Raw genomic sequence first — 12664 nt, forward strand, 5'->3', positions numbered from 1 at the left:
AGGAGAGCTCTTCTCTTATTTTAAAATATTTTAGAAGTCACACGCCTGGGATTTTTGCTGTCTTTTGTTTTGAAGGTAAATGAAAATAAAAAGCACGTTTAATTAAATATTGTCTCCCTTCCTCTCCCTTTTAAAAAATTTGCAATAAGCACCAATACAAAAGGTAACGAGTGGAGAAGTTTCAATTAAATTTTTTTTTTTTTTTTTCAAAAGGAGACGATTAAATGTTTCCGGCTCGCTAAAGTGTTCATTTCAGGGAGAAAGGGGGAAAAAAAAAAAAAAAAAGAAGGCGGAGGGAAAAAAAACCCACAAAGCTTGGGGAGGGGATGAAGTAGCAAGGCCTCAGCAATTCTTTCAATTCCAGTGCACACCCAATAGTGTGTCGGGAAGAATGCACACTGGTCGGGATTTGTGGGAGAATTGTCCCGCCACAAAGGAGGGAGAGTTACGCTTGTTATAGTCCAATAAGCCATGCCAGTCAAACAAGTACCCACACTAGGGACAAAAGGAAAGCAAGAGATTCTCACACAAAAGAAAACAAGTAAGCCCATCTTTTAGTTGTGCATCAGCCTCCAGGTTTTCTGCTGCACATAAATAAAAGTGAAGAGGGGGGGTGTGTGTATGTGTGGGGGGAAATAAACAGCTTCTGGGAGGCTGGGAGGCTGAAAAATCATGCCGGAGTGAATTTTGGGAGGATTGGGAAAAGGAGGCAGCGGTGTTAAGCAGAGCGCGGCTCTTTGTGTGCAAAGGTTGGGCAAAGTGAGAGGGAAGCAAAAGGCGGACTGTGAGGCAGAAGTTGTTGGGACTGGCTTGTTTTCCATGATGGAAATCAAAGTTAACGAGAGGGAAGGTGGAAGGGGACGAGGGGACAAAGAGCCCACGCATCCCACCTCCCCGCAAAACCTACTCGGTGGCAGCAAGGGCCCTGCCATTTTGGAAGCATGAATATTCATTACTGACAGGTTACGTCTAACACTTACACAGCTGTAAACCCTGAGAGGTATACTCCGGTTAATTTAATTAAATGTTGGTGGAAGGGGATGCTGTAGCTTGCATGGCGAGTGGCAGAGGCCGAAGGGGCAGAGCCATGCAACGGACGGGGCTCACCACGTACCCAACTTATTTGCTCAGTTGTACGCTCACACCCGATCTCAATGGTTTGATCAAGGTTAGATGCTGAGATTAAAACAGATCCTAATACGTCTGCCTGCCTTTCATCACAGCTTGCACGCGTGCTAGTTGCTCGGCTAGCGGTTTGCAAAAATATAGAAGTGAATGATCAAGCATTATTCCTTTACTGGCATGTTACAGCAATAATGGTATATCTAAACAAACATCCCCCTTTCTCGACAATTAAAACAATTATAGCATAATTAGGCCTATTTCAAAGTTTTCTTAAGTAATTTGACATGCCAACCATTTACATTTCAGGTTTTTATTGGCTGAAAAGTCAGTCGTGAAACACAAACACACCTGTCAGCAATTAAAAAGGAAGAAATAGAGAACTGTTCAGGAAATAATATCTGTGCTAATTAAAAACACTAGTTAAAAGCTTCCTGTTTGTTCCTCCAGTTGCCCCAAGGAGTGACCTTCCCCCCAACTCATTTTTTCATATGTCGCTAACATGGTTTCCCCATCTCCTGCTTACAATGCACGTAACTAAGGCTCACCGACAGAGGCAGTCATTTTGCTTGTTAGGATAGTTAGAGGAGAGTCAGATACTTACGCTTCTATTTTTGATAAAATACTCTGACATCAATATTGGTCCTTTATTAACTGCGGGAGAAGTAAACCTGGTTTTCTTTATAAATGCAAAGTGTTCCACGTATGCTTTTTATACAGCACATCTTACACACATTTAAATGGATGCTTTTCCTAACTACCTTAGCCAAGCAACAACATTATACAGTATTTGCTGCCTTCCTCATAACTCAGAGTCATTCATCTCTGTGCATGTATGAACTTGGCCCAACAGCTTCAGTCAAAAGCTACTGTGTTGTTGGTACTCACCCATTTTATTTCTTCGACATTTTCAACCTTTGGCAGCATCATGCTTGAAGGAAGGGTCTTGGACTGCAAAAGCACCTCTAGATCTTCTTCTGCAAGACCGCTGGACACAGAGTTTATCCTAACACACTTTTCAGCATGGCCAAAGTCAAACTCTTCAAGGGTTTTGACAACGGTCAGTCTCGCTTCTCTCTACAATACATATGAGTTTAGAGGCACAAGAAAAGAAAAAAAAAAGCATGTTTTCTATTGACGGAAAAGTGCACTGAGCAGAAAACTTGAAACGATGTGGGGAAAAAGCTAGACAGCCAGTATATTGGTGTCCCCAAAATATCTGTCATTCTTGGACTTTTAGTGAACCAGTCATCACCAGCACCCTGTAATTTTATCTTCCTTGTTTCTTTATAACTGGTAAATAAAATGCTTAGGTTTTATGTCTAAGTATTTCTACACCACCACTTGTAGGAAATGAGACTTTTGTGTCCACTAGTGCTGAACATGTCTAACAAACGCAAATCTTTATACTAACCACAACGTGTTGCACTAACCGTCTGCACTCACAAAACCAGCATGTTATTAATTTGCATAAAACAATTCATTTTTGTAATTCATCTCTATACTGCCTGGACGTCAGTATGCACAGATGTACGTATACTTCTTTGGTTTTGCTATATAAATCTTCCTTTTCTCCATGTATCCAAAGTGTATCAAAGCCTATGGTAGAGTTCACAACTCACAAGTGAAAACAATGTGAAAATAACTTGGGAGATTTTTCTTGAACCACATAAAAAGCTATTCTCCTGCTGGCACAAAATAAAATCTCCAAAGACACGCGCTTCCCATGGCCATTCGCTATGTTTGTGAATGTAAATTTACAAATCTGTTTAATAGTTGATTTGCATGAAGAATACTTGCGTGCTTTTCTGAAACAAAATGCATTTCTTGGCCTGGAGAAGAAGCAGGGAGGGGGGAAGGAGGGCGCTGGGCTCCCTACTTCCTGCCAACTGCAGTTTCAACCCCAAATTCCTTCCACTCGCCAACAGCCCCTAACAAATTTGCATTGTCAAAATGCACACTTATCAAAAGTCATTTCATTTGTGAAGAGTTTTTATGGGGCTAATAAAACTTTAAAGCTCCTGAGTCACGGAGGTTCAGGAACGACTTTAACAATATGCAGTCGCTGAATAGAGATGCTTTTCAAGAAAACAGGCAAACTCAAGGGGAAAAAATGAAAAAAAAAAATCATCAAAGTTAATATCCAGGCTAATACCAATCAGCAAGACAGCACATGACAGTAGATTTAAACCAGACGGATGCAAATCTCTGCTGGCGAGAGGGGCAGAGGCAGTTTCCCAATGTGGTCTGAGTTAAACAGTGTGAGGGAACGGTAGCTTACAGTTGTCAGGTCCGATCAGAACAGGGTCTCCCAGGCCAGTTTAAGACAGCTCTGCAGTGTACTGATTTACAGGGCTGGGACCCCCGATAATTAGGGTAAGTTTAGAAAAAAGCAAGTGATGGCTAGAACTGGTTAAAAGGAAGGAATAATGAAGCAGAAAGTTAATGAAATCTGAAGCAAACAGCCTTCAGCTTGGGGCTACTAGCCGTGTTTCTCCGAAGGCTGGGAGCATATGCCCGTTAATCGGACAGACGGGAACAAGGCGCACATGTACGCATCCCTGTGCTGCGATCAAGGGGCACGTTCAGAGGTAATCTCTGGAAAACACAACCCAAAACGTTCGAACTGCTGTGAATGGACTCTGACTGGGGCCATTAGGAAAGCCACACAAAGATGCATGCAGTTTACTACAAACACATCCAGCTGGAAGACAGCTCCGGCGCACAGCCGTCTGAAATGGTTCTTCTGAATTAGGTAAACCGAACCGTATGATGCCAATACCGGGTAATACAAATCCCCTACGTTTTCCTTCTCCGACCAGGGGTAATGGGTTTCTAGGGCTGGGCTGAAAGTTTCTGGATATGATGCAGAAGGGTAGCTTAAAAACACGCTCCAAACCAATTTATGCTTTTAATTAAAGTCAGATTATCACCGTTTCAGCACACACTGATCCAATTTGCAAAAGAAAGATCTCCCCAAATTATCCACTAAGGCAGCATCCAACTCCAACTGAAGGCACATCTCTAGCAAACTTACAGCCTAATTCGTTATGATTTTTTTCAGATTATAATAATGAGCAGTAGACCGTCTCATTAGCTATTTTTCTCCTCAGGCTGCAAAGTCCCTTCCCAAAAAAGACAGATCGTGTCTTTCTAGGTATATTTCCATACAAAACACTTATTAACAGGCTGTTGCTGTTATCAATTTACATAAACTAAATGTGCAGCCCTCTGGTACATATCCCAAAAATAACCAACAACTTCACTGAATTTATACCAACCAACAAACATGGGGAGGGGGTTGTTGTTTTTTTCCCATATTTTAATAGAAAATATGTTGCTATGTTAGTTAACACACCCATGCCATCTGTTGGGTTGAGAATTGATGCATTTTCTTAGAACCACTACATTTTAGATCTGTCTGCCTGGATACCCCAGGAATGGAAACGTTTCCCTTTCATGATAAAATACTTCTAGTCACTATAGTTTCCACATCAGGATTCAATTTTTGTTTTTAATTGTGGGACAAACTGAGAGGACCTGGCTGCCAAAGTCAGAGCTTGTGAGGGGGCTGACTTGGTGCCTACCCTTCCTACAACGGAGAAAATCCCATTGATGTTAGTGGGGTGTATAAGGTCCCCACCCAGGCTTCCAATAAAACATTTCATGGGTAAATAAAAAGATGTACTAAAACCTCTGCTAAATGTACTAAAAACATGGAGGAAAGGGAGAGCCCTTTCTGCCTCATTACGCAGGGAAACGTAGATGCTATTCCTATTGTGGGACCCTCGCAAAAGCTAAAATTTCAAGCTAGGTAAACTACTTCAGCATTGTAGCAGTAGAGAAAAAAGTAGTCCTTGATACAATAAGGTCTTTATAGTAGTGGATGCGAGAGTAAACACATTTCCCAAACGCTATATAAAGTCCCTGCCAAGAATGGTCAAACTAGAATTTTTAAGGAATGGTGAAAGACATTTTTTACCCTGTTCTTCACATGAGAACTACAACATCAGATAATACTCTGTCATGAATGAATAGCTGATAAAGAAATAAACCTGATCATTAAGTAAACGATTCCATCCCCGGGTAGCTTGGGACGGTGGTATCCCCATTGGGTCCCACATGGGTTGGGTTCTTCATCAAACTGAACAAGAGAGAAAGACAACAGAGAGCTTCATGGTAAGCAGTGATATTATTAAAATATGCTAAATTTACCACTCATGCTGGAAAACCCACTGGGAAAAAAAAATGCTGGTCAGGGTGGCTACTTTAGTATCCCTTCTGTTTGACTCTGAGGAGGACATGGGAAGAAGATGTTCGTTACCACGCGCACCTACGCCAACTGGAGAAGATAAAGGTTTCAGTGATGCAGCATTGCCGACAAATCCACTGCCACCCAGACCCACAGACACTGAAATTAAAGACGGGAATGCGCGTGTTGCCGGCTCGATTGGCACCCATTAAACCTAATAACTAACCATCCTCACGAGTTCCTAGCTCTGAATTATCAAATCTGCAAAGAAAACAACATCCGTCCACTTTTACACTCCAGTGGAAGAGGTGGTCCCTCGCGGCGGGGCTGCGCAGTCTCGCCATCTGGAGAATAAATCGAGTGTGAAGTACAGTATAGTTTGGGACCAAGCTCCGTGGCGGCAGCCCAGCAGTTAGTTCATTAGTCCCAAACTTGCGGGGATTAGTGCGGTATCAGCTCTACTGTCGGATGGGATCAGGCAGGCAGAGCGCAAGACTCGGGGTGGCGGCGAAGAAGGAGCCCCTCGGGCTTATTTATAAAACTACACACTATAAGCGCACCTAAATAGGTGCCTGTGGTAACAGTACTAGCATAGTCTCCTATCAGCTGAATCAGTACCTTTCCTTCTCTCCTCTCCCCCCCCCCCCCTTTTTTTTTCTTTAAGTTATATGCCAAGACATAGAAATTTCCACTTCAAAACAGAAGGAAAGCCACAGAGCTGGAAGCTAAGCCACCCACTCACCCTGGACACAGTGTTAATACAGCAATAATGAAGCAAAGATGGTCAGATTAACAGAATTTTGGGGACTGCAACAGCAGACGGAAAAATGACATTTTCTTCTTTCTTTTCAAACTGGTACGATACCCCACAAACGAGTTTTCCAGCACTGTGATTTCTAGATCTGCCTGATTTTGGGGACAAAATCTCAGTTTTGCTTTATCTTTCTTGCCTAGTCTTACCTCTTTTTTTTTTTTTCTCAAGATCTTCAGGTCTTATTGTAAAGTTAGTGGATATACTTCAAGATATGTTTATGTATAGATCTCATCCTGTTAATGTCTTTTGGCAATAATTCTTCATATGGAAATGTAAATATAAGATGCGCTAAAATGGCAGGCCAGAATCTATCATCCTCATTGCCATAATAAGTTTGCATGTTTCAAATGGCAGAGGAAAAATTAATTACTATAATCACAATTCAAGTTATTTTTCGTGACAGGTCTGACATGGTAAAAACATACAATTATGTGTTAATGTTACTTCCCTGGAGTGGTTTGTTTACAGGACTTGACATTGCTGAATCTTTTGTCACTTATATTAGTGCATACCCTATGAATGCATCTCTCGAGTAAGATTTGGCAGAAGCACACATACATTATGTACCCACAGCGTTTTTTGGGCAAAATTGAATTTCTGCAGAGGGAAAGCCTGACATTTTTTACATGCTTAATTCTCCGTCAGTGAAGTGATGCCATACAGAATGATACTTCATTTAGTTTCAAATTCACAGATGAGATTGGCGAGAGAAAAGACATTTGTTTTTAAGGAAACAAAGAGAACCGTAACCACGGAGCAGAGTGTTTCTGAGAACAGGAGGCGCTTGGTTCACAAGACCTGCCTTCTACCTTACATGCATCAGGTACTTGTGAGAACAAATCTTTGAAATGGCAAATACTTATTTCTAGTTAGTCTTGTTAGACCGAAAAACTGCTGAAAAATATGCATACATTGCAAAGCCTTAAGGAAGCCGTTATTAAATTGTTTCTTATAGTTACCTTCGAGCAGATAATCAGCTGAGGAGGTTTTAAAGACTTAGGAAGTTTTAAAACACATTTTCTTTTGGTTTAACAGGGAACATGCCAAACCCACCATGTAATCCTAAAGGAAAGAAGGGGCAGGAGTGGGGAGGAGGAGGGAGAATAGGGTCTCCATCATGTATGTCAGTGTTTCTCCTCTGCAGTTGAGGCAAATGCACGTTTGGAGCACTGCAAGATACTGATTTTTCTGCTCCTCTTTCCTGAAATCTTCAGTTTCTTTCCTTAATAATTATTTGGTCTATTCAATCCTTTTCTTTTTTTATACCAACCTTTTCACTTTTCTGAAAGAGATTCTTCATGACATAATGAGTCATCTAACTCTGTGCATCTCTAGCATCTGCTGCTTTTCTTTCTGCTAATTGTCTTTACATGCAGTACATGGTCTAGCAATGCTAAAATGAAGCAAACTTCGGTGGTCAGCATTATGAACTGAGCTGCAATTTAATTATGCTCTGCTGAGGAATCTTAATTTCTTTGCCCATTTTCCTAGAAGATTCATTTAAGGTCTAGGAACACATCAGTGCGCCTATCAACAATATTTATCCTGTATTTTTAAAGGACGAGATCTCTTAAAGCTGTTTATGAATAGCTGGGAGCTGCTTGCTGCCATGCAAGCTTAGCAAGCCTCTCCCTCCCTCTACCAGCATGGACAATGTGGATCCTGAAGCTATTAGGTGGCGTCTATCCAACATCATCAGAGTTGGGCAACTTCCATATACGATGATTGGGTTATACCATGTCTTGAGATGCCGTGAACGTGGGGAACCAGAGAATAAGAACCCAGCTGGCAGTTCAGGACCCAGGGCTCATGAATCCCAATAAAGCTTTAGGGATGCTCAGCTACGTAAGCACTATATTTCTGCGAGGCTGGGGTATCTGAGGATGTGTATATTAGTGCAAAAGCAAGACATTTTCACAAGTTGTGTTTAAGGTATTTTTCTGACTTGCATGTGTCTCATAGAAATCTAAACAGAGGCCAGTGGGCTGCTAGAATGAATTGGCACATAGAAATATTCACATAATATGAGGACTTAGCATAAATATCTCAGTAGCAAAAATAATACAGCATGGGGTGTGTGTGTGTGTGTACGTAAACACAGAGACCGGCTTATACTTTAAGACTATGTGTACAGAAATATTTCAAAAGCTTTTTTAATGTCAGTACTATGTACAACAGCTTCAATAAAAGAAAATTTTGTTCATGTACGTAGGCAGCTATTCTTCTGTCTGCCAACTTTTATAAACACTTACAAAAGAGATGTAAACAACCTTTCAATTAAGACAAATCAAGCTAACACTAATTTAAGCTGGCTGCAAGATGTAGTCTCTTTACTTCTTTCCCTGGCTTTCTGAGGATGCTTTTGGTTTTGTGACAGATTAGCATCACAAATGAAAATTCTTTAGAAGCATTAGTGTTAATTAGTCTTCCTGGACAGTCTGAATGAGCTGCTGCATGATGAAATGAGATCACAAAATACTCAATCTGATGTATCAATAATAAATAAAAAAAAAAAGGCTATACATTTCTTTCATCCGGCACATGAACTTAACTGTATGTTATGCTTATTTTTTATTTAAAAATATTCTACTTTAAGGTATCTTTACTTGGCATGAGGTAATAAATTATCATGGAAAATGTGTACATTTAGGCATTGTTTTTTACTTTTATAAATGTACCTTTTTGTTAATGCAGATAATGAAATACATTGCTGCCCGTCAAAGTACATCTGCTTTAGCAAACTATCAATCCCTGTTCAGCAGCTGATTTCAGGTGTGAATCTAAGTGAGATATGGATCAAATGTTTTGAAAATTGGCAAATGGGTACCATCAGAACCACCGTTTAATTACTACCTCAGTTATTTAATAAATTATTTGAAAAAAATAATTAAAGCCAAACAAGGTAAATGTTAAACAGCATGGAAAGTTAAAAGCAAGCTAAAGGCAAATAAAAGTTTATCAGAAAGAAAACAACCAGCCAGAGGCTTACGCCTGCTTGTACTGAAAGAGCCAGTGTCTGCCCCAAGCTGCTCAGAAGCCCCTAGGAACGAAGAAGGCATTAAGAAAAATCAGGTCAGCTGTGCCATGGCTTCCTTCGACCTTCCTCTTTTCTGGAAGAAACTTTTCCCAGTCTACCTGCAGTCTCAGTAAAACTAGGTGTTTCAAAGAGAAAACTTGGAACGACTGTGCATGTTTTTCGGTACCGTGCAAATACTGAGTAACAGCTCTTACCTCAGTTTTCATAAAGTGCTTTATCTGCATTGGTAAATTAGCAAATTAACATTCTGTGATGTGACCAAAATCTCACAGAATTCCCTAAGTCCAAGTGTTTACAGGTCATGTCCACAGTAAAATCATACTTGTGTAAAAAAGCTCTCGTCTTCATTTTCAACTTACATTTTAAAGTTAAGTGGTGTCACCTTTTAGACACACGTGTTTCCACACAACGGGTTTAGCATGGGATTTATGACACTAACTGGTCACTCAGGTGTCCTATGCTGAGCAAGGCACCCCCAGGAATTCCTCCCACCAGCTGGGTTCTTGCACCATCTAGGAGAGGACTTCTTCAACCTCCTCATCTCACAGGCAGTTTTTTAAAGCAGAGATTGTCTCACGTAGTCCTGCGCGCCCTTGTGAGATCATGTCATTCCTATCAATTTCTGACTATAGACCCTCTGAGAAAAATCTATACCATCAGATAACAGCTCCCAGCTTCACCTGAAGGTCTTGGGCCCCAACTGCCCACAAGGCACAACCGCTCCTTTACATCCAGACTCTCCTTTGGGGGACTGAATCATCTATTTCCTCCAAACCAAAACACAGCTGTGGTTTTAGAGATGGATCTCTCCAGGCATCATGCCCAAAGAGCAGTGTGGGCAGGACGACACCAAGTTCAGCTGCCTCCACCCTGCCCAGTCCTGTGATACTGCTCCAGCAAGGCCCGTGTACCTTCCAACGCTCACACGTGCCACCTTGCCCTACCCCAGGGCATGCAACACATGTCCTCAGCTAAAGGTTAAAAAAACCCCACGTTGATATGGCACGCTGCTCATATTGTTTCAGCTGCTGGGACTAAAGACAGACCACCCAGAAAAACAATCATACCCTAGGTCCTTCAAAGCCCCACGCTGTGTTGTGGAGAACCCAGATCCGTGTGCTACGTATCCATCACTGCGATCGGGCTGCTCTAGAGGTTCGCCCCTCTGCAACGTGGACACGAGCCCCTCTGCCCCACTGGGCGAGGGCACCAGGGATCTCTCCTTGGATCAGATGCATTAGCATTGTAAAAGTAGCCTGTAACTGCAGTAATTACTTCCATGGGAGACTAATGTTAGGAGACCTTCAACACAAGGAAGCTTTGATCTAACAAGCTTCACACTAAATCGACACCACTCTTGCCTTCCTGCAAAGCAAACCTGTTTTGTATGTGCATTTCTCAGCCAGCGCTTACCTTAACAAAGACCCACCTCACTATGCTGGATGTTGCCAGATATCCTTCTTCTTTCTCTACCAGAAGGGCTTCCTTCTGATAGAGATCTCACTTGGATGGGTGCCTGGGGTGAGTCAAGGAACCCAAACATCCCACTCCACCCCAAATGCAGGTTTTAGTACCTCCTGCAGGCAACATTTTCTCAGATGCTCCTAATGACACGACGAAGCCTGTTACAGCTAGCTGTTCACTCTTGGCAGGGTCCCTGAAGGATGGGCAGCAGTACAAAAGCAACTGCACCCCCTTCTTTCCGCCCCCACACCCCCGAAGTGGGAGAGGGGAAACAGCACCAGAATGCCGTGTCCTGCGTGTCCCTGCATCAGCAGTGACTAGCTGAGGCAGAGACTGAGCCCTCGTACAAAGTAAGATTAACTCCATGACTCATGTATTCATGGCAAGGAGTAAGGACCTTTTGGAAATGACTTCACTTGTTTTCTGTGGTCTAAACTAAACCTGACAATGTGAATTTTTTCCTGCCTAGACCTATGACTGGTGTTAAAGGAACTGAGATTTTTCTCCAGTTTGAAAGTGGGACTTGAGGATGTGGTTATTTTCTAGGTCAAATCTCCCCTGTGTCAGTCCTATGGTTGTAGTATGGTATTTGTACATCACTGATGTATTGTGCTGGTACAATATAATAGACATCTCTATAGACATGTAGAGAAGAACTCTTAATTGTTTATTGGTATTCTTCAAAATCTTTTAAAGCTCCTCATTTAGATACTCTTGATTCCAGCAGAACAAATTCTTGGAATTTGGGACATGTCTTTCCCTAAGCTTTTCTTCAACTGTATGTTTTTTCTGATTAAATCGATTGTTTTTAAATGCTAGGTTGACTGAGAGGGTGCTCCTTAGTGGGGCTTCTGGAATATCTGCAAAGTTTAAAGTACGGTTGGTGCATATTCCCCCATAAAAGGATAAAGTAAATCAACGTATGTTTATTTCTGCAAGATCTAAGCAGTTCCTACCCTCTTCTGCGTATTCCCACTCCATGCCCCACTTACTCTCCATGCAAGCATTTCCGATGCATTCCCAAGCCAAGATGCAAACTGGATCACTGAAGGAATCACATTAGAAAAACTCAGGTTTATTTTATTTCTGGGTAGGAGAGTAGGATGTTTTTTTTACCCCAGACCATTTCGGCAGTCCCGTTTACAGCATGGCAATACAAACAACTGCATCACCGCAAGCAAGTGGTTTTGCAAAAGATGACAGTAAGCAGCTAGGAAGAGCAACATGGAAAGAGGAACTTCTTCAGCTGTTTTTGTTTTTTCCACCAGAGCCAACTAGCTAAGCACCCATCATTTCACTTGTTTTGTGCTAACGAGGAGAGTAGCAGGTAGGATTCAAGCAAATGCCTGCATCCCATAATAACAATCACTATGAGCTCCCATTCTTACATCCATATGTATTTACCCATAATGTTACCTCAGCATAACCGACGGGGGCATCTGGAAGCAGGGCACCTTCTTAAATCATCAATTACTTGACTAACAGGACTTTTGCCTTCACTTAGGTTACTCCCTCCTTAACATTCTTCCAGGCCTGAACATGTGGGCTCCTTCACCTGTGTTCTCGTTACATACTCTTAGATCTGTCCAGGTCCAAATCCGACATGGATTTCATCCACTCCATGTGGTCTGTCAGGCTTTGAGCTCAAATTCTTTATGTCTGGCTTATCAGGTATGTTCTCTTACTTCTTGGACAATGACTGCCAAATGCAATGTCAATAAAAGACTAATAAGATGGGTTCAGCTTTGGATCATTTCTTAGCACATATAATAAATGCTGGGACCACCCTGGACCCTGCCTTTGTACCGATTTAACTACTTTGAATTTCGTTGATACCAGTAACATTAAGTTGATACAAAGCTTTGGCATGCGTCTGTTCACCAAAATGCTGCTAGCAGTATAATTTATTTTCCTGTGTGAATGAACTTCATGGACAATCAGGATTTTACAGCAGTATAACTGCACTCATACAGTA

General features: G+C 41.7%; 1 protein-coding gene across 7 annotated transcripts in view; it reads right to left on the minus strand.

The window, feature by feature from the left end:
* The window catches only part of CLYBL (citramalyl-CoA lyase), a 175047-nt gene that overhangs the window by 26517 nt on the left and 135866 nt on the right, over positions 1 to 12664 (minus strand). For all 7 annotated transcript variants that reach the window (XM_069802403.1, XM_069802404.1, XM_069802399.1 and 4 more), the window contains one exon: positions 2011 to 2199. In XM_069802403.1, coding sequence (XP_069658504.1) covers positions 2011 to 2199 — 189 coding nt within the window. The remainder of the gene's footprint in view (positions 1 to 2010; positions 2200 to 12664) is intronic.

This window comes from Haliaeetus albicilla, chromosome 15 (genome assembly GCF_947461875.1).
Source record: "Haliaeetus albicilla chromosome 15, bHalAlb1.1, whole genome shotgun sequence".
Classification (NCBI taxonomy): Eukaryota; Metazoa; Chordata; class Aves; order Accipitriformes; family Accipitridae; genus Haliaeetus; species Haliaeetus albicilla.